Source organism: Stenella coeruleoalba (assembly GCF_951394435.1).
Source record: "Stenella coeruleoalba genome assembly, chromosome: 9".
NCBI classification, from domain to species: Eukaryota; Metazoa; Chordata; class Mammalia; order Artiodactyla; family Delphinidae; genus Stenella; species Stenella coeruleoalba.
Window position 1 is genome coordinate 81,928,886 of NC_137155.1, and position 24,728 is coordinate 81,953,613.

The 24,728-nt window shown below is 43.3% G+C and overlaps 1 protein-coding gene across 1 annotated transcript; it reads left to right on the forward strand.

Annotated features, from left to right (window-relative positions):
• Positions 1-1,180: 1,180 nt before the first annotated feature.
• GARIN1B (golgi associated RAB2 interactor 1B) lies at positions 1,181-21,663 on the forward strand (the record flags this gene model as incomplete). The annotated part of the gene is given in 9 exon segments (XM_079931951.1): positions 1,181-2,115; positions 3,220-3,404; positions 4,368-4,620; positions 14,644-14,765; positions 20,298-20,362; positions 20,365-20,432; positions 20,434-20,467; positions 20,470-20,493; positions 21,557-21,663. Coding segments are annotated over 9 exon segments (1,107 nt in total). The 5' UTR covers positions 1,181-1,866.
• Positions 21,664-24,728: the final 3,065 nt, after the last annotated feature.

Genomic DNA, 24,728 nt, shown 5'->3' on the forward strand with positions numbered 1-24,728 from the left:
GTCTGTATTCCAGTCAGAAGGGAAAAACAAGGAGTGGAAAAGAGCATATCCCCTTCCCATAATGATTCCTCATAGAAATTTCACCCAACACTTGAGTTTACCTCTTTTTTTTTTTTTTTTTTTTTGTCCTATGGCTTACCTAGCTATAAGGGAGGCCAGGAAATGACATATTTATTCCAGAAACTTGTGTCCAACTAAAAACCAACCATTCTACTACTAAAGGAATGGAGAGAATGGATATTGGGACAGACAACTAAGTATCTGTCAAATGTTTTTTTAAAGATTCAGTGTGCTAGTTTTTGAGGTTTGATGGGGGCGGGTAGGAAGGAATAGGAACTTAAGGCACCATTTTATCATTGTTTAGCATTTTGTTTAGAGCTGAAAACTTGCTTCCTCACAATTAGCTATTTAGACTGGGTGCTAAAAAGCCACCCTCTACACACCACAAAAATGGGCTCAACAGGCTTGTAAAGAGAAAAAGTCATCTTCCATATTGAAGGGAATTTTTGAATGTCTCAATGGCCAAATATATCCAAACCATGTATCTAAGCCAATAAGATTTACTGTTGCAGGTAAGCTTTAACTGTGAAAAGCATCATATCCGCGTATGACTGCCATCTCTTTTGTACTGTATGTTGTTTCCAGGGAAATGCAAACCACAGGATGCAGTCTCTGACCCCATCCTTAGAGAATGTTACCATAGAGGACATTTCTCCCACATGGTAAACAAAAGAAAACAAGGAACGTGAGTGCAGAAGTTGCTTTAGCCATGAGGGAGCCGATAGAGCAGGGGCGTAATGGAAACGACTCAGAGAGGGAGCTGAATGAATCAGATAAGGGAAGCCTCGTGACCTTTCAGCCTTCTCCCTGACTTGTTAATGAAACACAAAAATAAACCTCCATGCTTGTACTTTGCATATGTTGGTTGTCAGATTGCTTTTCTAAATTGACTGTATTTAACCTTGATGGTGAATGTTCCTTGATGATTAATAGATTCTGGAATTTTGTCCAAACTAGAATGTGATTTCTCGCTGAAATAGACTTGAATAGCAGTCAGTCTGCTTGGTTCTCTGCCTCTGATCTAGCCACCCCAAGATCTGGGCTCTTTCTTCCTCTGGCTCAAGGATGAGGAAGTAGGGCTTGTTGATCCAGCAGAGCTACTTGTTGGGATTCTGTTCCTCTCAGCTGGTACCCTCACCAAGCCAGCCTCTGGGTAAGAAACTACTTGTTTCTACGGTTCTTCAGTGTGACTTCCTCAGGGAAATAAGGCCCGCAGAAGTAGCCAGCCAGCTGTAGGAGAACGCAGAGCAGGCACCTACAGCCCCTCAACTCCTTCCAGAAACAGCAAAGGCTACTGCAGATAAACCAGGGTATGTGGGGCCCACATGGTACAAAGCTCAGGAAGGCTGGGTTTTAAATTGACAACAGCCTTTAAAACTCTTTGGGGAAAAAAAAAAAAATAAATAAATAAGAAAACTCTTTGGGGGTAGTCGCATTCAGAGTGAGGGAGGGTTGAAAGGCAGGGAGGGTATTTTCCTTTTAGAAGCAGAAGGAGATTCCTAACAGCCTTCCTTCTTTGCTTTGTGCCTGGTTCAGTACTTTCTTAGCAAGTTCTGGGGGAGCTCAGGTCCTGAGAAGGGCTGGGGCCTGTCAGGGCACTAAACAAGCTGTGAAAGCACCCTGGAGGAAAAGGGAGGCTCCTCTGCATTTCCCTTTCCTGCAGGCCTGCCCTGGTTTTTCATGATGTCATCCATTCATCATTGTGATCTGATTGGTGGTCCCAGGCCTTGGCCAGCTGCCCAAGGCCAGAAGGGAAGAGAGAGATCCCAGGACAAATGCGCAACAGGCCCCTGAGCATGTGCGGAAATGCTGTCATCAGTTCCACATAGAAAGACTTGGAACAAATCGAAGAAGGCAGCCAAAGTCACAAGATCCTATCCAACCTTCCCTTCCCTGAATGCCTGGGAAGAATTCAGGGGCCTCTTTTCTGTGGATAGGGAACCAAATCCTGGAGTGGGCCTGGGTGTGGAGGAGGCACTGCTCTGCCAGAGGGTTCATTCTCCAGAATTCAACCTGTTTCCTGAATCAGTGGTGTTTGAAAGCAACTTTGTCCAGGTACTCTTGGGCCGCTCAGAATGGCACTCCTTGATTCCTCTAAATCTGTTCCCACAATGTGACGGAGAGTCTGTCCCTGGAACTGGAGTGGAGTAACAACTGAGGCAAAGAGAGGAACCTGAGGCAAGGCTACCCCATCTGACCCTGACTTTGCAGAGCTCCAGATAGGTTTTCTCCTGCAGTCACTCTGGGGAGAGAGGTCAAGTGTTGTCTGCTCTGAGTGGAGGATTTGGTAGCTTCCTCCCTCGATTTACTTCCTCTTCCAGGCTGTCAGCTCAAAGCAGATGAACAAAGAGGCAGTAAAATGAGCTGCCCTTTGAGGGTTCAGAACAGAAATGTTGGTGGGTGAAAGAATAGGAGCTGGACGCCCAGAGAGATCTAGGCTCAGAGTCCGGTCCACTGCTTTCTTATCAGGAGGTGTCATCAGGAAGGTGACCTGCACACCCTGAATCCCAGTTTCCTCTATTGTAATAAGGGTGGGACTGACCTGGCTGTTCCGTGAAACACAGGAGGCAAAGGCTTTAGTGCAATGGCACTCAGTGCATTTTTGTTTCCTTGTCTGGGCTCCCCTCAGGCCAGATGGAACCCAGAATAAACAGAACTTGGAAGTTACAGGGACCTGACAGTGCAGAAAAGGTGCAGGAGATAATAGGGCCCCTCAAGAAAGTGCCAAAGGACAGGTTCTTCAAAGAAAATCCAGGAAACAGTCTGGGGAGGATTCACAGAAGTGTGACACACGTCAAGGAACTCTTGTGGGCAATTGCTAATAGTAGGTAAAGTAAATACTGGTACAGTTGTTTAACCAATATAGGTTAAACTGTGGTTCCCAACAAGCGATGATTTTGCCCCTGCCACCAGGGGGCATTTGGCAATGTCCGAAGACATTTGGGGTTATCGCAATTTGTATGGGGGGAGGGTGGAGATTGCTCCTGGCATCTATTGGGCAGAGGCCATGGACGCTGCTAAATATCTTACCGTGCACAGGACAGCTCCTCCCCCAAGCAAAGAATTATCCAGCCCAAAATGTGAATGGTGCCTCTCGCCTAAAGCATACTGCTGCTTCTGCCAGTGCTCAGACTGTGCCCTGGGGGTGCTGCTTTGCAGGTCAAAAAGAGCAGGAACTGGATAGGCATCTACAAAGCCTCCAACACCATGGCCCTTGGGGTGACCTCCTCTGTGCCCCGCCTGCCTCTTCCCAACATCCTCTTCATGGCCAACGTCAAATGGCACCATGGGCAGAGCCAGACATGGAACCAACCAACTACAGCCCCCAAGATCATCCTGAAGAGGTCAGCATCCTGAAGGGGGGCAAAGGGGGGCCATAAAGTGGACAGGAGTGAGGGCCAGTCTACACGCCCTCTTTCCTTCTCGCTGCATTCACTGCACTGAATTCTTAGGAAATCTCTCCACTTGGGGCCAAGGGGCAAGGAAGCCAGGCAGTCTGGCAGATGAAGCACTGGCTGGGAGATGCAGGTTCTAGTCCTTATGCAACTAACTAGACTCAAATAATTTTTGAGTCACAGGTTACTTGCTGCATTGCAGTCTTCCTACTGGTAAAGTGAGTGGAGCGAAGTCTCACTTGGAGCTGTAACATTATGCTTGTCGGGGATGAAACGGCCCTTTTAGATGTTTGAGCCTCTTCTGTAGGATATCTCAGGAATCTCTAGATATTCCCAGAAGCCCAAGTAAACCCTTCATTGCTCCATGTTGCTTCAGTGATAGACCTCTCCATTATGTTCTAGGTACACCTATGGCAAGTACAGCCCAGACCCAGCTGACTAATACTAGATCCAAAGCCAGCTCCTTGAATCTTAGCTCCTTTGGGAGGAGTAATGGAGGCATTGAGGTCAATGAATGGACAAGCTGGACAGTGGGACCCAGCTCCTGTTGTGCTCTCAAGAAGGAAATTGAAAAGCCCTATGATCCCAGCTACCTTACTCCCGGGCTGTCCCTCTCAAGCAGGATCCAGGGAACACCAGCATGAGAATCATGGCAGGATGGGTAGAGGTTAGAATGCAGATTCCAGGGGCTCACCCCAGACCTACTGAATCTGAATCTTTGGGGTTATCTTGAGGCGTCTGCATTTTAAACAAGCTCCCCAGGTGAATCTGATCTCCCCAAAGTTTGAGCACCACTGTGCTAAGCATTCTCTCTCCTACCCACCAAAGCCTCAGTTCTGAAGGAGACACTCCTCATTTTAATGAAGACAGGGTTGGATCAGAAGCAATGTGTGTCTTCCCTCACGCCTTCAGGATTCTCCCTTTGAAGTTTGTGGAGCTCCAGGTCTGTGACCGCTTTCAACGTGTCCTGCGGTTGAGGACAGTCACGGAGAAGATCTACTACCTAAGGCTCCACCCTGACCATCCTCAGACTGTCTTCCACTTCTGGATCCGACTGGTTCAAATTCTGCAGAAGGGCCTGTCCATCACCACCAAAGACCCTAGGATTCTCGTCACTCACTGCCTGGTACCCAAGAACAGCTGCAGTCCCTCAGGAGACTCACAGGTAAGTGGGCACCATTGGCTCCTCCAGCCAAGGTCAGAGCTGAGCTGTAGAGCTTCAGTGAGCTGATACGGGGGCACCCTGGGAAGCCTTGCCTTGGGCCTTTTCTAACCAGCTTTACTGATTAAAATTCACCTGAGTGTACAGTTCAGATTTTTCAGTAAATGTATAGAGTTGTGCAACCATCACCACAATCCAGTTTTAGAACATTTCTATCACCCTAAAAAATTCCCTCATGCCCATTTGCAGCCATTCCCTGTTCCTACTTTCTGCCCTAGGCAGCCATTGATCTGTCTTCAATCTCTACTCATATTTCTGAAACATTTCATATAAATGGAATCCTATAATATATAGGCTTTCATGTCTGGCTTCTTTCACTTAGCATAAGGTTTTTCAAGTTCATCCATATCATAGCATGGGGCCAACTCTAGGGTAGAGTCACAGACTATCAATAATTTATTCCTTTCAATTGCTGAATAGTATTCCATTGTATAGACATTCCATGTTTTATCTGTTCACCAGTTGATGGACATTTGGATTGTTTCCAGTCTGGGGCTATTATGAATAATGCTGCTGTGGACATTTGTGTACAAGTTTTTGTATAGATGTATGTTAGGGTATGTTTTCATTTGTCATGGGTAGATTCCAAGGAATTGGAATTGCTGGGTCATATGGTAAGTTTATGTTTAAACCGGCAAACTGTTTTCCAAGGTGACAGTACCATTTTACATTCCCTCCAGTAATGCATGAGGGTTTTAGTTTCTCCGCATCTTCACCAGCAATGGTATTGTTGGGAATTCCCTGGCGGTTCAGTGGTTAGGACTCTGTTCACTGCTGAGGGCCTGGGTTCAATCCCTGGTCAGGGAACTAAAATCCCACAAGCCACATGGCCAAAAAAAACAAAAACAAAACAATGGTATTATCTTTTTGTTTGTTTGTTTGTTTGTTTGCTGTATGCAGGCCTCTCACTGTTGTGGCCTCTCCCTTGGCGGAGCACAGGCTCCAGACGCAGGCTCAGCGGCCATGGCTCACGGGCCCAGCCGCTCCGCGGCATGTGGGATTTTCCAGGACCGGGGCATGAACCCGTGTCCCCTGCATCGGCAGGTGGACTCTCAACTACTGCGCCACCAGGGAAGCCCAGTATTATCTTTTTAATTAAAGTCATTTTAGTGGATGTGTTATGTTTTTAATTAGGGTTTCCTGTCGAGCAACTTTACATGGGCTTATTAGTCATTTATATATCTTCTTGGTGAAATTTCTATTCAAATCTTTCTTGAAACTTAAAAATATATATATCTATTTAATTTATTTATTTGGTTGTGCCAGGTCTTAGTTGAGGCAGGCCGGCTTCTTAGTTGCAGCTCACCTGCTCCTTAGTTGTGGCATGCAAACTCTTAGTTGTGGCATGCAAACTCTTAGTTGTAGCATGCATGTGGGATCTAGTTCCCTGACCAGGGATCAAACCCAGGCCCCCTGCAGTGGAAGCGCAGAGTCTTAACCACTGGACCACCAGGGAAGTCCCTTGCCTATTTTTAAATTGATTTTTTTCTTCTTATTGAGTTGTAAGAGTTCTTTGCATATTCTGGATACAAGTCCTTTATCAGATGTATGATTTGTAAATATTTTCTCCCAGTCCGTGAGTTGTCTTTTCATTTTCTTAATGATGTCTTTTGAGGAGCAAAAGTTTAAAATTTTTATTTTATTTATTTATTTTATTTATTTTCATTTTTGGCTGCGTTGGGTCTTTGTTGCTGCACGCAGGCTTTCTCTAGTTGCGGCGAACAGGGACCACTCTTCATTGCAGTGCACGGGCTTCTTATTGCGGTGGCTTCTCTTGTTGCAGAGCACGGGCTCTAGGCGCGCAGGCTTTAGTAGTTGCAGCGCGCGGGCTTAGTTGCTCCGCAGCGTGTGGGATCCTCCTGGACCAGGGCTTGAACCCGTGTCCCCTGCATTGGCAGGTGGATTCTTAACCGCTGCACCACCAGGGAAGCCCAGAAGTTTAAAATTTTGATGAAATGCAGTTTATCAATTTTTTCTTTTATGGATCAGGCTTTTGGTGTTGTATCTAAAAACTCTTTGCTCAACCCAAAGTCACTAAGATGTTATCCTATATTTTCTTCTAGAAGTCTAGAAGACTTAGCTCTTACATTTAGGTCTCTGATCCATTTTGAATTAATATTTGTGAATGATGTGAGGTAAGGGTACTTTTTTAAGTACTTTTTTTTTTTTTTAGCCTGTGGATATACAACTGTCCTAGTACCATTTGTTGAAAAGCCTATCCTTTCCACATTGAATTGTCTTGGCATCTTTGCCAAAAATCAATTGACCATAAATGTAAGGATCTATTTCTGGCTTCTCAATTCTGTTCCATTGATTCGTTTGCCTGTTCTTGTGCCAATCCCACAATGTCTTGATTAATGTAGCTTTATAGTAAGTTTTGAAATTGGGTGTTGTAAATCTTCCAATTTTGCTCTTTTTCAAATTGTTTTGGCTATTCCAGATCCTTTGCATTTCCATGTAAATTTTAGGATCAACTTGTCGATTTCTACAAAAAAAAAAAACTCCTGCTGGAATTTTGATAAGGACGTGGAATTTATATATCAATTTAGGGGAAATTGCCATCTTGACAATATTGAGTCTTTTAATACATGTATATCGAATGTCTTTCCATTTATGTCAATCTAATTTCCCTTAGCAATGTTTTGTAGCTTTCAGTTTACAAGTTCTACACTTCTTTTGTTCAATATATTCCTAAGTATTTGATTGCTGTTGATATTATTGTGAATGGAATTGTTTTCTTAATAATTTTTGCATCAGTCATTGAAAATGTACAGGAATACAACTGGTTTTTGTGTATTAATCTTGTTTATTAGTTGTAGTAGTTTTTGTGGATTCCTTGGGATTTTCTACATATGTGCATACATTCATGTCACCTGCGAATAAAGACAGCTTAACTTCATTTCCAGTTTAGATCCATTTATTTGTTTATTGCCTTATTGCATTAGTTAGAACCTTCAGTACAATGTTTAATAGAAGTAGCAAAAGTAGATATCCTTGCCTTGTTCCTGGTATTAGGGGAAAAACATTGAATCTTTTTTTTTTTTTTTTTTTTTTTAACATCTTTATTGGAGTATAATTGCTTTACAATGGTATGTTAGTTTCAGCTTCACAACAAAATGAATCAGTTATATATATACATATATTCCCATATCTCTTCCCGCTTGCGTCTCCCTCCCTCCCACCCTCCCTATCCCACCCCTCCAGGCGGTCACAAAGCACCGAGCTGATCTCCCTGTGCTATGCGGCTGCTTCCCACTAGCTATCTACCTTACGTTTGGTAGTGTATATATGTCCATGCCTCTTTATCGCTTTGTCACCATTTACACTTCCCCCTCCCCATAGCCTCAAGTCCATTCTCTAGTAAGTCTGTGTCTTTATTCCTGTTTCACCCCTAGGTTTTTCATGACATTTTTTTTTTTTAATTCCATATATATGTGTTAGCATACGGTATTTGTCTCTCTCTTTCTGACTTACTTCACTCTGTATGACAGACTCTAGGTCTATCCACCTCATTACAAATAGCTCAATTTCGTCTCTTTTTATGGCTGAGTAATATTCCATTGTATATATGTGCCACATCTTCTTTATCCATTCATCCGATGATGGACACTTAGGTTGTTTCCATCTCTGGGCTATTGTAAATAGAGCTGCAATGAACATTTTGGTACATGACTCTTTTTGAATTATGGTTTTCTCAGGGTATATGCCCAGTAGTGGGATTGCTGGGTCATATGGTAGTTCTATTTGTAGCTTTTTAAGGAACCTCCATACTGTTCTCCACAGTGGCTGTATCAATTTACATTCCCACCAACAGTGTAAGAGGGTTCCCTTTTCTCCACACCCTCTCCAGCATTTATTGTTTCTAGATTTTTTGATGATAGCCATTCTGACTGGTGTGAGATGATATCTCATTGTAGTTTTGATTTGCATTTCTCTCATGATTAGTGATGTTGAGCATTCTTTCATGTGTTTGTTGGCACTCTGTATATCTTCTGTGGAGAAATGTCTATTTAGGTCTTCTGCCCATTTTTGGATTGGGTTGTTTGTTTTTTTGTTATTAAGCTGCATGAGCTGCTTATAAATTTTGGAGATCAATCCTTTGTCAGTTGCTTCATTTGCAAATATTTTCTCCCATTCTGAGGGTTGTCTTTTGGTCTTCTTTATGGTTTCCTTTGCTGCGCAAAAGCTTTTAAGTTTCATTAGGTCCCATTTGTTTACTCTTGTTTTTATTTCCATTACTCTAGGAGGTGGGTCAGAAAGAATCTTGCTGTGATTTATGTCATAGAGTGTTCTGCCTATGTTTTCCTGTAAGAGTTTGATAGTTTCTGGCCTTACATTTAGGTCTTTAATCCATTTTGAGCTTATTTTTGTGTATGGTGTTAGGGAGTGATCTAACTTCATACTTTTACATGTAGCTGTCCAGTTTTCCCAGCACCACTTATTGAATAGGCTGTCTTTTCTCCACAGTACATTTCTGCCTCCTTTGTCAAAGATAAGGTGACCATATGTGCGTGGGTTTATCTCTGGGCTTTCTATCCTGTTCCATTGATCTATCTTTCTGTTTTTGTGCCAGTACCATACCGTTTTGATAACTGTAGCTTTGTAGTATAGTCTGAAGTCTGGGAGCCTGATTCCTCCAGTTCCTTCTTTCGTTCTCAAGATTGCTTTGGCTATTCGGGGTCTTTTGTGTTTCCATACAAATTGCAAAATTTTTTGTTCTAGTTCTGTGAAAAATGCCAGTGGTAGTTTGATAGGGATTGCATTGAATCTATAGATTGCTTTCGGTAGTAGAGTCATTTTCACAATGTTGATTCTTCCAATCCAAGAACATGGTATATCTCTCCATGTATTTGTATCATCTTTAATTTCTTTCAGCAGTGTCTTATAATTTTCTGCATACAGATCTTTTGTCTCCTTAGGTAGGTTTATTCCTAGATATTTTATTCTTTTTGTTGCAATGGTAAATGGGAGTGTTTTCTTGATTTCACTTTCAGATTTTTCATCATTAGTATATAGGAATGCCAGAGATTTCTGTGCATTAATTTTGTATCCTGCCACTTTACCAAATTCATTGATTAGCTCTAGTAGTTTTCTGGTAGCATCTTTAGGGTTCTCTATGTATAGGATCATGTCATCTGCAAACAGTGACAGCTTTACTTCTTCTTTTCCGATTTGGATTCCTTTTATTTCCTTTTCTTCTCTGATTGCTGTGGCTAAAACTTCCAAAACTATGTTGAATAAGAGTGGTGAGAGTGGGCAACCTTGTCTTGTTCCTGATCTTAGTGGAAATGCTTTCAGTTTTTCACCATTGAGGATGATGTTTGCTGTGGGCTTGTCATATATGGCCTTTATTATGTTGAGGAAAGTTCCCTCTATGCCTACTTTCTGCAGGGTTTTTATCATAAATGGGTGTTGAATTTTGTCAAAAGCTTTCTCTGCATCTATTGAGATGACCATATGGTTTTTCTCCTTCAGTTTGTTAATATGGTTTATCACATTGATAGATTTGCGTATATTGAAGAATCCTTGCATTCCTGGAATAAACCCCACTTGATCATGGTGTATGATCCTTTTAATGTGCTGTTGGATTCTATTTGCTAGTATTTTGTTGAGGATTTTTGCATCTATGTTCATCAGTGATATTGGCCTGTAGTTTTCTTTCTTTGTGACATCCTTGTCTGGTTTTGGTATCAAGGTGATGGTGGCCTCGTAGAAGGAGTTTGGGAGTGTTCCTCCCTCTGCTATATTTTGGAAGAGTTTGAGAAGGATAGGTGTTAGCTCTTCTCTAAATGTTTGATAGAATTCGCCTGTGAAGCCATCTGGTCCTGGGCTTTTGTTTGTTGGAAGATTTTTAATCACAGTTTCAATTTCAGTGCTTGTGATTGGTCTGTTCATATTTTCTATTTCTTCCTGATTCAGTCTTGGCAGGTTGTGCATTTCTAAGAATTTGTCCATTTCTTCCAGATTGTCCATTTTATTGGCATAGAGTTGCTTGTAGTAATCTCTCATGATCTCTTTTATTTCTGCAGTGTCAGTTGTTACCTCTCCTTTTTCATTTCTAATTCTATTGATTTGAGTCTTCTCCCTTTTTTTCTTAATGAGTCTGGCTAGTGGTTTATCTATTTTGTTTATCTTCTCAAAGAACCAGCTTTTAGTTTTATTGATCTTTGCTATTGTTTCCTTCATTTCTTTTTCATTTATTTCTGATCTGATTTTTATGATTTCTTTCCTTCTGCTAGCTTTGGGGTTTTTTTGTTCTTCTTTCTCTAATTGCTTGAGGTGCAAGGTTAGGTTGTTTATTCGAGATGTTTCCTGCTTCTTAAGGTGGGCTTGTATTGCTATAAACTTCCCCCTTAGAACTGCTTTTGCTGCATCCCACAGGTTTTGGGTCGTTGTGTCTCCATTGTCATTTGTTTCTAGGTATTTTTTGATTTCCTCTTTGATTTCTTCAGTGATCACTTCATTATTAAGTAGTGTATTGTTTAGCCTCCATGTGTTTGTATTTTTTACAGATCTTTTCCTGTAATTGATATCTAGTCTCATGGCGTTGTGGTCAGAAAAGATACTTGATACAATTTCAATTTTCTTAAATTTACCAAGGCTTGATTTGTGACCCAAGATATGATCTATCCTGGAGAATGTTCCATGAGCACTTGAGAAAAATGTGTATTCTGTTGTTTTTGGATGGAATGTCCTATAAATATCAATTAACTCCATCTCGTTTAATGTATCATTTAAAGCTTGTGTTTCCTTATTTATTTTCATTTTGGATGATCTGTCCATTGGTGAAAGTGGGGTGTTAAAGTCCCCTACTATGAATGTGTTACTGTCGATTTCCCCTTTTATGGTTGTCAGTATTTGCCTTATGTATTGAGGTGCACCTATGTTGGGTGCATAAATATTTACAATTGTTATATCTTCCTCTTGGATCGATCCCTTGATCATTATGTAGTGTCCTTCTTTGTCTCTTCTAATAGTCTTTGTTTTAAAGTCTATTTTGTCTGATATGAGAATTGCTACTCCAGCTTTCTTTTGGTTTCCATTTGCATGAAATACCTTTTTCCATCCCCTTACTTTCAGTCTGTATGTGTCTCTAGGTCTGAAGTGGGTCTCTTGTAGACAGCAAATATATGCATCTTGTTTTTGTATCCATTCAGCCAATCTGTGTCTTTTGGTGGGAGCATTTAGTCCATTTACATTTAAGGTAATTATCGATATGTGTGTTCCTATTCCCATTTTCTTAATTGTTTTGGGTTCGTTATTGTAGGTCCTTTCCTTCTTTTGTGTTTCTTGCCTAGAGAAGTTCCTTTAGCAGTTGTTGTAGAGCTGGTTTGGTGGTGCTGAACTCTCTCAGCTTTTGCTTGTCTGTAAAGGTTTTAATTTCTCCATCAAATCTGAATGAGATCCTTGCTGGGTAGAGTAATCTTGGTTGCAGGTTTTTCTCCTTCAACACTTTCAATATGTCCTGCCACTCCCTTCTGGCTTGCAGAGTTTCTGCTGAAAGATCAGCTGTTAACCTTATGGGGATTCCCTTGTGAGTTATTTGTTGTTTTTCCCTTGCTGCTTTTAATATGTTTTCTTTGTATTTAATTTTTGACAATTTGATTAATATGTGTCTTGGCGTATTTCTCCTTGGATTTATCCTGTATGGGACTCTCTGTGCTTCCTGGACTTGATTAACGATTTCTTTTCCCATATTAGGGAAGTTTTCAACTATAATCTCTTCAAATATTTTCTCAGTCCCTTTCTTTTTCTCTTCTTCTTCTGGAACCCCTATAATTCGAATGTTGGTGCGTTTAATGTTGTCCCAGAGGTCTCTGAGACTGTCCTCAGTTCTTTTCATTCTTTTTTCTTTATTCTGCTCTGCAGTAGTTATTTCCACTATTTTATCTTCCAGGTCACTTATCCGTTCTTCTGCCTCAGTTATTCTGCTATTGATCCCATCTAGAGTACTTTTAATTTCATTTATTGTGTTGTTCATCGTTGCTTGCTTCATCTTTAGTTCTTCTAGGTCCTTGTTAACTGATTCTTGCAATTTGTCCATTCTATCGTCCATTCTATCTCCAAGATTTCGGATCAACCTTACTATCATTATTCTGAATTCTTTTTCAGGTAGACTGCCTATTTCCTCTTCATTTGTTAGGTCTGGTGGGTTTTTATCTTGCTCCTTCATCTGCTGTGTGTTTTTCTGTCTTTTCATTTTGCTTATCTTACTGTGTTTGGGGTCTCCTTTTTTGCAGGCTGAAGGTTCGTAGTTCCTGTTGTTTTTTGTGTCTGTCCCCGGTGGCTAAGGTTGGTTCAGTGGGTTGTGTAGGCTTCCTGGTGGAGGGTACTAGTGCCTGTGTTCTGGTGTATGAGGCTGGATCTTGTCTTTCTGGTGGGCAGGTCCACGTCTGGTGGTGTGTTTTGGGGTGTCTGTAGACTTACTATGATTTTGGGCAGCCTCTCTGCTAATGGGTGGGGTTGTGTTCCTGTCTTGCTAGTTGTTTGGCATAGGATGTCCAGCACTGTAGCTTGCTGGTCGTTGAGTGAAGCTGGGTGCTGGCGTTGAGATGGAGATCTCTCGGAGATTTTTGCTGTTTGATATTATGTGCAGCTGGGAGGCCTCTTGTGGACCAGTGTCCTGAAGTTGGCTCTCCCACCTCAGAGGCACAGCACTGAGTCCTGGCTGCAGCACCAAGAGCCTTTCATCCACAGGGCTCCTTAATTTGGGATGATTCGTTGTCTATTCAGGTATTCCACAGATGCAGGGTATATCAAGTTGATTGTGGAGCTTTAATCCGCTGCTTCTGAGGCTGCTGGGAGAAAACATTGAATCTTTTATTAAACATGATGTTAACCATGGGATTTTTGTAGATGCCCTTTATAAGGTTCAGGAAATTCCCTTCTATTCCTTGTTTATTGAGAATTTTTATCATGAGTGGGTATTAAATTTTGTCAGATGCTTTTTCTCCATCTGCTGAGATGATCACATATTTTGTCCTCTATTCTATTAATATAGTATATTACATTAATTCACTTTTAGATGTTAAACCAGCCTTATGTTCCTGCAATAAATTCCATTTGGTTACGGTGTGTATGATCCTTTTTATATATTACTGGATCTGGTTCCCTAGCATTTTGTTAAGGAGTTTTGCATCTATGTTCATTAGAGATATTGGTCTGTAGTTTTCTTGTGATAGCCTGGCTTTGGTATCAGGGTAATACTCACCTTACTGAGTAATTTGGGAAGTGTTCCCTCCTCTATTTCTGAGTTTGTGACGATTGGTGTTACTACTTCTTTAAATATTTGATAGAATTCAGGGAAGCTACCTGGGCCTTTTTGCCCCAGGCCTTGTAGTATAATGAACAGAAGCCTGACTTGAGTTACAACACAAAATCCATGAAGGCCGAGATTTTTATCTGTTTTCATCACTTCGATTCCCCAGTGCCTGGCACGTAGTTGATATTCAATAAATATTGAATGGCTATGAGCAGTGTGCACAACTGGGGCATCTCTGGGGTATCACAGGCAACAGGAAAAAAGGCAGTTTTACTCTGGCATAAAAAGTAGCTCAACGTAGGATATTTCTTAGAGAAATGAATTTGAAAAACATTAAATTCCTACAATAAACATTTAATCCCCTTCCATTTAAATATAAAACCAAGTAGCATAAGCTTTATTAAAGTTTATATTAATAGGCTATTCAATAACATATTAAGGTATGTTAATAAGAATAGCTTATCTACTAAATTATGTTTAAAGTTTTCAGGGACAATGTTATTCTTGGGACACCAAAGGATATTTATAACAGTATGGAGGTATAAACAAACAGATATGGCCTCAGAATTGCCTCTCTGTGCAGTTGGCATGGCTCTGTCTGATAGGACAGCTGAGTTCTAACCTTTAGGGTCTGTACCATGATATTAGGAAAATGCAGAGATGCTGAGAACTTACACCTGGTTTTGCTTTTTTCCTCCATCTAGTTAGTGCAGAAGAAACTCCAAGCCTCCCAGCCCAGCGAGAGCCTCACGCAGCTGATGGCCAAGGGGGAGAGTGAGGCCTTCTCTCAGATTTTTGCCGACTTGCACCAGCACAACCAGTTCAGGTACATGACTCAAATCCAGCCAGCATGACGTCCCCAGATGGTCTGCGCTGGGAGATCCAGAAACCAAGTTATCTTGGTTAATGGGCACAGGGAGGTGCACGAAGTATTGCCCCTCAGTATCCAGTCTGTATTCTTGACTCAGGGCAACCTTTTCCTGGTCTCTTTGCCTAATTCTCCTTCTCCACAAGCATCGTGGGCTTGACCCCAGAGGAGGAATTTTATAAAAAATGGAAAGTAGCTTCTTCAATATTAAGAATAAATTAGTAACACAGGTGGAAAAGTAAAACCTAATTTCTAAACTCGTTTCTAGTCCTACAGAAAAGTAATCAAAATGCTGTTTAAAATGTCATCATCTGTCCCTGGGTTCCGTTACCTACTTACCTGGCCTCTGCTTGAACTTTATGGAGCTTCTATATTACTTTTTTTTTTCTTTTTAACGTTTTCTGGAAAGCTCCCTCCTGCAGGCCTGTCTTCTCCATGCCTGAGGAAATGTCCTTACATGTACAGATGACTAAGGGTTGCGTCTTAAGACTGGTTGGTATGAGAGAGACAGAGGTCGAGAGCACTTAGACCACAGGGCACCACGGCCAGAGAGCAAAGATAAAATGGGAACCGGGGTCCTAGTGAACTTGATTTGTGGTGTCAAAGAAAAGGAAGAACAGAAAAAAATCAGTAAAGGTCACCAGAAGAGAAAAACGAGGTGTCAGAGAGAAGGAGATTTTTGTCGTAACAGGGACCAGCAACTCAGAGACAGAATTTAAAAAAAGAAAGTTTTGTTTGTGAATGCCAGTGATAAACTGAAAACCAGGAGAGCTCAGAGGATGCAATCTCTCATAATGGGTAAGAGCTCACACAACCCTGGGCCCAAGTCACCACTCTGACTATGAGCCCTTGGGGGCATATTGCTTAACTCTGCTGGGCCTCGGTTTTTACACCTATAAAGTAGAAATTGCAGTACTGCCAACCTCAAGCAGATCGTGTCAGGATTCAATGAGCTCACGTGCATCAAGTGCTCGGCCCATCCTCAGCAAATTTACAGGAGGATGTAATAAACGCTCAATTAATATTAACTTGTAGGGAATTCCCTGGCGGTCCTGTGGTTAGGACTCTGCGCTCTCACTGCCGAGGGCCGGGGTTCAGTCCCTGGTCGGGGAACTGAGATCCCGCAAGCTGCGAGGCGCGGCCAAAAAGAAAAAAATTAGCTTGTATTTTTAATTCTAACTTGAGCTGGAAGTAGAAAAACTATTAACACAAGAAAAAGACTTGTTAGTTGCCCGCTGTTAAAGAATTTATACTGTGGTTGTCACTCTGTATATCATACAGAGATCTGTAATGAAGGAAGATGTAAGATGGTAAGATGTCACATTGCTGAGCTGGAGAGCCCTGGACTCTAATGGAGAAAGATATTTGATATCTAATAGCAAGATATTTTGACTGTCTTAGAATGTTAACTTACAGATTTTCTTTATTACTCTGGGAAGGACGGCTTCTGTTTATTCCTCACTGGTCACAATTCAGTCACATGGCCACATCCAGCTGCAAAGGAGGCTGGGAAATGCAGCCTCCATTCCACATAGCCATGGGCCCAACACAAAATTAGATGTTCTGCCCCGGAGGGTGAAGGGAAAAGGGCATGCTCGGGACCTACTAGCAATCTCTGGCACAGACAGCTTTTAATATCTCCAGGAGGTCAGAAGAGTCAAAGACCTGAAGGAGAAACATGCACAAGCCAGTTAAAGGGTGGAGAAAGCTGTGCAGGGTAAGGCGACAAATGAGGCTTCGCCCTGAGGAAGAAGCTTGGTGAGTGCAGAGAAAGGGAAGGAAGGCCAGTAGGGAAGTGGGGATGGTGGTAGGACGACATACGTAGAAGTGGGCAGGGACCAAGCCAGGCAGGGGCTGGGAAGCCATGCGAATGGATTTAGGCTTTAAGTGTAATGGGAGCCTTAGCAGCATTTTAAACAGGGAAGTGGTGTGATCCCATGTACATTTTAAAAAGGTCATGCTGGCTGTAGCAGTGACAGTGATTTGAAGAGAGGGAGGCTAGGTGTGGAGGGACCAGCCAGGGAGCTATGGCAACTGAGTCTGGGCTGTCATGTACAAGACGGATCAGAGGGATGTGAGAAACAGGGAACATTGAATTTTTGCTTCCTTGTCTCAATAATTGCTTTGTACAGACATTTAGTTTCTTCTCTTTAATTTTTCAGCATGAAGCCCCGAGTGATGATTTTTCTCCTCATTTAGGCAGGTTCTAGTCTGGTTGCGGTTATAGCAGTTTTGGCACGTTGGCAGCAACATGCAATGTACAGCAAATAAAATAAATGGCCAAGACGCCGGACCAAACAGATGGAGTCACACCCACTCCACCTCAGCAAAATCAGCAGCCTGGGTTCTGCTGCCCAAACTCCACCCCATCCCGCCTCCCCCTTCCCTATTTTTTCTTCTGCTACTTTAATATGCGTCACACCCACCCAATATAGTCACAGCTGGCCTTTTTCACATTTATATCTGCCTCTAAAGCTTTTGTTGCATCAGGAAAAATATAACTGGAAACAAGATTTAAAATGAGAGTTTCATGCTCTATTCTTTTCCTTTTGATTTCCATTTTCTTGATCCTGAAATGGCTGGAGTTCCAGGAGCAGCAGAAAGACAGAGAAAAAAAAGGACAGTCCAGGTAACGGAGGGCACGGGGCACCCTTGTCTCGGGGAATGTTCTGCTCTGCAGATATAGGAGTAAGATTGCCTCTAGTACCCCACCCCAACTTTCTTGGTGCTGTCAGGGTTGCCGTCATCCTCCTGTACCTTAGGTTGAGTTCCTCCGGGATCTTTGGCCACCATAGTCAATTTGGCATCAAATCCTATTAATTCCTTTCTTTCAAATGTTTCTTATATTCTTTACTTCATTTCTACTCCCACAGATCCCACCCTAGTCCACTTTATCATCTCTTGCCTGGACCACGGCAGCGATCTTCTGCTAGTTCGTTCATTCATTTATTCATTCAAAAGCATGCACTGAGCACTTGGTAAGTGCCTAACACTGTTGAAGGCTTTGGAATCACAGTGAAGAAAGACACAGCACCCCCTTCAAGGGGTTTATAATTTTTGGAGTCAGATGGGTAAGTCCCCAAATTACATAACCTCTCCTTCCAGGCAACATTCAAAGCTCAAGCCTGGGGTGCCACAGGAGCACAAAGACAGGCCTCCCTCCCTCCTCCCGGGAAGCTGTCCCAGAAGGCCTGGGGTCTGAGCTGAGTCAGAGAGGATAAGTACGAGTGGGCTGGCCAAGGCGGATGAGGCGGGGTTTCTAGGAAGAGACGCAGAGTCTGTGTGAGACAGCATGACCCATTCTGGAAACAGCAGCCCTGTTCCCGATTTATTTCTGGGTTCTAGTTTACCCCAGATCCACTCATTTTGGCATGGATGATCCTGCATGAACTTTCCCCTCGTACCCATCTCACCTGGTCACTGTCCCCTCCTCAAATGGGAGCCCTCTGACTCCTCCTGTTCTCCAGCCAAATCTTCTGCTCTGGTCAAACCTCAGCTACCCTTCCCCATGCCTTATTCATCCCCCTCTCCTCCCTTCCTCCTGATGCCACCCTAAATCCTACCTAACCTTTCAGGTCCACTCACGCCACCTTCCTGCCCAGACAAATCTCTCCTTGGTCATAACCTCTCTTATACAACATACTATCCCTGATTGTTTCATAGGCTTAAGTCTTGTTTCTTCAACCAATACTAAATTTTTCTGGTGCCTCTGAATTTCTACAGTGGCAAGCACAGGGCTGGGAACACAATAGGAGCTCAATAAATATTTGTGCACCACACCACTAAGAAATTATTCCTCCAAATTGGCTCAGGAGGCAGTCAGAATATTATGTTATATTTAGAGATTTAGAGGAATGTGTAGATCCCAGGGGAGCTGTGCCAACTTTTATCCAAACCAGGGGTTGCAGCTCAAACATCTGCAGGGGGTATAGAGGAGTAAAGAGTCTAAGTGTCATAGATATAAGAAATGGCTGGGTTTTCTCTCAACTCTATCATTGGTAAAACAACAGCTGGGCTGACACTTGGTTTCAGCATTGAGTGGTGGGGACAGTGGCATGAAAAAGTGAACGTTTCAATTAAAGCTTCAACTAATTGTTGCCACGCTGCAACACAAGCCTGGGGTTGCCAGATACTCTGATTTTTCAAGAAAAAACAAAAATCTGAATTTTTATATCACATACCCCCCCTCCCCACTTCATAAAATACTAAAGTACAGTACAGGCCAACACTTAGTGAGCAAACAAAAGGTATCCACAGACCAAAGTGAGCCCGGAGGCTGCCAGTTCACAACCCCTGTTCTATATGGTAAATAGAGCTGATTGCTGGCCCATGTTTTCTCCAAGTCTAGAAGTGCTTTCTCATATTATGTGACTGCTAATACAATGGTGATTCATTAATTAATGTTTTTCCACATACATTCAAACACAGACACACACACATACACACACATACACTCAAAACATACCGCATGAGATTAGAGTTGAAGAAGACAGAAATAGAGAATATTTCAAACTTATTTCTAGGATTTGAGAGAACAGCTAGAATTTCAGACTCACAGGCCATCTGTGTCGTGGGAACTGTTGTTCCCAAGATGCCCCTAGGCTGATTTCAATTAATCATCTTGGGGTGTCCTCAGGACCCTGCTCTTTCCTCGGAGCTGAAGGAACCCCTCTTTTCTCTTTGGGCGAGGTAGTGTACCCTTTCAGTTTGGAAGGACAGTCACACCCCAGCCTCTTGGAACTTCTGGATGACGAGAGAGAGAGAGAGAGAGAGAGAGAGAGAGAGAGAGAGAGAGAGAGAGCGCGAGCGCGGGCGCTACATTTGGAAAAGCCAGCGTCCCCAAGCTTACCTGTGTAGTTGAATCTTTCAACTCCCCATCAGTGGGCGGTGTGACCTATCACAGTGCTTCCCAAACTTTCATGTGCAAATGATCCCCTGAGGATCTTGTTAATATGCAGATTCTGATTCAGTGGGTCTGGGTGGACCTGAGACTGCATTTTTCACATGCTCTAGGTGATGCCGAGGCTGCTAGGTTGCAAGCCACCCTTTGAGTAGCTGAAGCCAAGTGGACCAGAAACAGGCTCTGGCTTCAGGCCATCTGGGTTCAAGGCCATTGCCAGTTCAGCTAGCTGAATCTCCTAGGGAAATTCACTTGGTTAACCTCTCCAAGCCACGTTGGTTGCCTCCTTTTACTGGTACTGCCTTGTTCACATGACGTAGTGGTAAAAACACGGGCTCTGTTGCCTGGTTATCTGGCCTTGAATTCTGGCCTTGCCGCGTCATTTTGTGACCACAGGTAAGTGACTTAAACTTGCTGGGCCTCAGAATCCTCATGCAGCAAACGGGGACTGTGGCAGCCTGACCTCTCGGGGGTGGTTGTGAGTATTAAAAGAGCATTGACGCCTGTAACTGTTTGGAACAGTGCCTGGCCCGTAATAAGCACCTCGCAAATGTTGGCTGGCCTCTGTGAGAGTGCTCTGTGAATTAAAGTACACAAATGCATGCCCTTTTTGACCTGGAAAAAAACTGTCCCAGCGAAGGCTCCATCCCTTGCACCGTGACCTCAGTTGGAGGGAGTCGTTCACGTATGGAGAGTGGGAAAGAGAGAACCCCACTGGGCTGCAGCCCCCCCTCACTCCTCAGCACTCTGGCAGCCTCCGCCGGCCCCAGCTGGTACCACTCATAGGTACGGTGATGGGATTAATCCAGCTACCTTCCTGGGACAGGCCTGGAATTCTACCTCAGGTCTGGGTTCAGGTCCTAGGGTCCTGGGGATAATTCCAGGAGGCTGTGGGGTGGGAGTGGGGGGCCTCTTTCTTTCTTTTTTTTTAAATTATTATTTTATTTTTTAATAAATAAATTTATTTATTTATATTTGGCTGTGTTGGGTCTTTGTTGCTGCGCGCGGGCTTTCTCTAGTTGCGGTGAGCGGGAGCTACGCTTCGTGGTGGTGCGCGGGCTTCTCATTGCGGTGGCTTCTCTCGTTGTGGACCACGGGCTCTAGGCGCTCAGGCTTCAGTAGTTGTGGCTCGCGGGCTCTAGAGTGTAGCCTCAGTAGTTGTGGCGCACGGGCTTAGTTGCTCCGCAGCATGTGGGATCTTCCCGGACCAGGGCTCGAACCCGTGTCCCCTGCCTTGGCAGGCGGATTCTTAACCACTGCGCCACCAGGGAAGCCCTCAGCCCTCTTTCTTCCTGCCCTGTTCTTCTTTACCTCCAACTGGCCTGAGTGAAACCCTAAGTATGGCACCTCCAGGGCCACCAGAGGCCCCTGGGAGTTCCTGCAAGTGGCTCTGAAGGGACAGAGACTAGCAGGACGCTGTCGTCACTAGAGCTGCCTTCTCCCTGCAGTGTGGGAAACATGAGGGTCTGCCTCTGCAGCAGGGAGGGGGGAGCTCCTTTTCCTTCCCTGAGCTCCTTGGGGGCCCCAACCTTCCACTGAGGAGAGTGGGAAGGAGCTAGGGGCCCTAGCTGGGGTCCAGCCCTTATCTTCCCAAACTCCAACCCTCATTCATCCATCCATGTATTCATTTAACAGTTATTCATTAAGTACTTCCTTTGTGCCTCTGTCTGACCAGAGAGACACCCTTAAAGAAGGTAGAAGTGGTTATATGTTTTCCAGAGTAAAGTATTATCAATAGACCACTAACTCTTACAAGTTACCTGTTATTAATAGTTGACAATTTTAAAAATTAACAGAAGTATCTAGGTGCCCACAGAAGAGCTTTTGAGGTGTTATATCTTATTGAAAGTTTTTCGCTCCTACTCCTACAGGAAGTTCTATTTGAGCCACACTTTCACACTGGAGAGAATCTATGCAGCCCTCGCCAACGCCACTCTGCAGCATTCAGCTTTCTGAGGGACTCTATCTGGATGGAAGGGAGGAGAAAGCTGTAACTAAGGAAAAACTAGAATAATCTCACGCTGACAACATAGCCTTTCCCTGGAGAACCACTTGGGAGCATGGCTCCTGGATGAGAAGCGTTATTCCAGCATCATTCCCGTCCATAACTTCATGTCCTCACCACTGCACATCACCACACCTCACCTCCGTTCCAGCACAAGAAGGCGTGCTCTCAGAAGGACCAGGACCAAGAGATGGAGAGAAGGAAGGAAAGAGAACCAGGACCAGAGGAGAGGTGGAAGAGAACAAAACGGGGGTGAAGAGGAATGTGGAGGGTGGAAACCAGAGAAGAAGGAAGATGCAGAAAAGTGGTGACAGAAAGAAACAGAAGAGAGGACAAGAGAAGTACACCTCTGAGAGAGGCCTCACCGAGCTTCTATTTATCTAATTTAAAACTTGAAAGTAAGGCCATATACCAAAAGTGATATGTGTTTTCTTCTCCGCTCAGATTCCTCTGGATAAGGATGAGGAAACAGAAATGAATTCCAGCCAAAGGCTTCTCCTTAAATGTCCCTTTTTGCCAGTTTCTCTTGTTAGTCCCTCTTTTCTGATTCAAGCTTTAGACCTTCTTCCTTAGTGCATTCCCTAACTTGAACTTGCTAGCCTGGCCCTGCCGTTCCAAATGGCGGTTTGGGTTTGAGGCTGCAGAAAGGTTCCTGCAGGAGGTTGTTAAGACAAGGTCTGTGAAATAGGCGGATTTTCTCTTTTGTGTTCAAACTTTCAAAGTTTACTATTGTCTCAGCCCTACAAACACTGGCTCACTTTCTTTTGCACATGACACCCCCTTGAAATGTTGACATATCTTGTTAGCGCTTATTAGAGATTTCAAGGAGAAGAGACACAGGCTCAAAGCACAGGTAAATCAGAGGTTCCAGGCTCGAAGTATAGGTAAAATCAGGGGTTCACAAATTATAGATTAAGAGAGTCACTAAGGAGGGTCAGTCAGACGGCCCATGGACTGACCTCTATTTAAAATGCACAATATTTCACATTCAATAAAAACCAGACTATGAGTATTTCAGAAAAGCTACCCAACCTTCTAATTGGAAAGCTTTTTTGGATGTCTTGCTTTGATTTAGGTTACCCTAGGAGGGTCTTTTTCTTCACTGAAGTGGTTTTTTTTTTGAGGGGGGTGGGCAGTGACAAAATAACTTTTTTTTAAAACTTTTTATTTTATATCGGAGTACAGTTGATTAACAATGTTGTGATAGTTTCAGGTGATTCAGTTATACTTATACATATATCTATTATTTTTCAAATTCTTTTCCCATTTAGGCTGTTACATACTATTGAGCAGAGTTCCCTGTGTTATACAGTAGGTCCTTGTTGGTTATCCATTTTAAATACAGCAGTCTGTACATATCAATCCCACACTCCCTAACTATCCCTTCCCCCCATTCACTGAAGTGGTTTTCAGACTGAAATGGTTGGAGGGCTAAAAAGTAAGTTCCTGGACCACCATCACTCTTGCCAAAGATGAGTTATGTCCTAATTCTTGGTGTTTTCAATATCCACATAGATGATCCTTCCCATACCCACGTCGCTGTTACTGTCCTTCACCCTCCTCAGCCACGGACCCCCCTGATTTTACCCTAGAGTTTGTCATTAATAACTGCACCCCACCCCATTATTCCTACTCTCCAACTATGCCATCTCCTATATTTCCCTGAGTTCAATAATCCTTCAACCCCACCAATCCTGCAATCTCTTGCTCCTTCTGGGTTTTCACTATCCCTCACTCTCCTCACATCCTCAGTCCCTTCCCCTCCAGCCTAGATTCCAGAATCCATCCTGAATATTATCACTCCCTCTCAAGTACCCTCAGCACCTTTGTGTCTCTTCCACTTTATTCTACTCACCGACCAAGTCCAACTCTCCACCAACTGCACCATGCCACTAAACTTGCCTGGAGAAAAACCACATGACATACTAACCATTTTCACCTTAAAGTCATCATCTCAGGCCTCAAGAGGGTCGTCGATGTTGCCTGGAGATCATACCATGTTCCCCTCATATGTTCTCTCTGTTGAACGGCTATTTCACATCTTCTCCCTCTTTAAACCCCCCACTGCCTCCTGATGACCCAGCTTCCCATTTCACTGACAACACAGAAGCAACTGAAAGAGAACTCCAAGTTCCCACCACGATGCCTACCACTTATCTGGAATCGGACCAGTAGATCGAGTTTCTCTCCGTATTAATATAGAAGAACTGTCTCACTCTAAGCAAAGTCCAACTTTTCCCCTTTTGTACTGGATCCCATCCCATCTCCCCTTCTCAAGGACATTGCTCCAGCAACTCTCCCCTCTCCCTACATCATCAGTTTGATTCTCTCTCCTAGGTCCTTCCCATCAGTAACAAATGTGCTGGTATTTCTCCGAAACATAACTGTTATTTCTTCCATTTGAAAACATAACAAAATAAAACAAAACCTCTCTTGGCCCCTCTGCCCACTCTGCTCCCCTTTATAGTAAACTCCCTGAAAGGGTTTCCAACATCGTGCTTCACATTCTCTCTCTAACCCCTCCACTACCCCACCAAACCTGATCTTCACATTGCTAAAGCCAATGGTCAATCTCTCCTCAGCTCACTCTTAGTGCGTAACATACGTGATTTCTCCTGGAAACACTTCCTTCACTTGGCCTCTAGAGCACTATGCTCTCCTCCTCCTTCACTGGCTTTTCTCCTCAGTTTCCTTTGCTACTTCATTCTCATCAACACCCCACCACCACCACCACCACCACCATCTCCAAACACTAGAAATTTCCAGGACTCAGTCTTGGGTATCTTCTAATCAAAACACATGGTTTTATACCACACATAAACCAGTTACTCCTAAATTTATACCTCTAGTCCAGACACTGTGAGCTCCAACTGCCTACTTGACATCTCCGTTTGAATATCTAATAGGCATCTCAATATGTCCAAAACTAATCTCTCAATAGTATCCCTCAAGACTTGCTCCCCACAAGGTCTTTTCTATCCTAGTAAATACAGCTCCATTTTTTTACTTGCTCAAA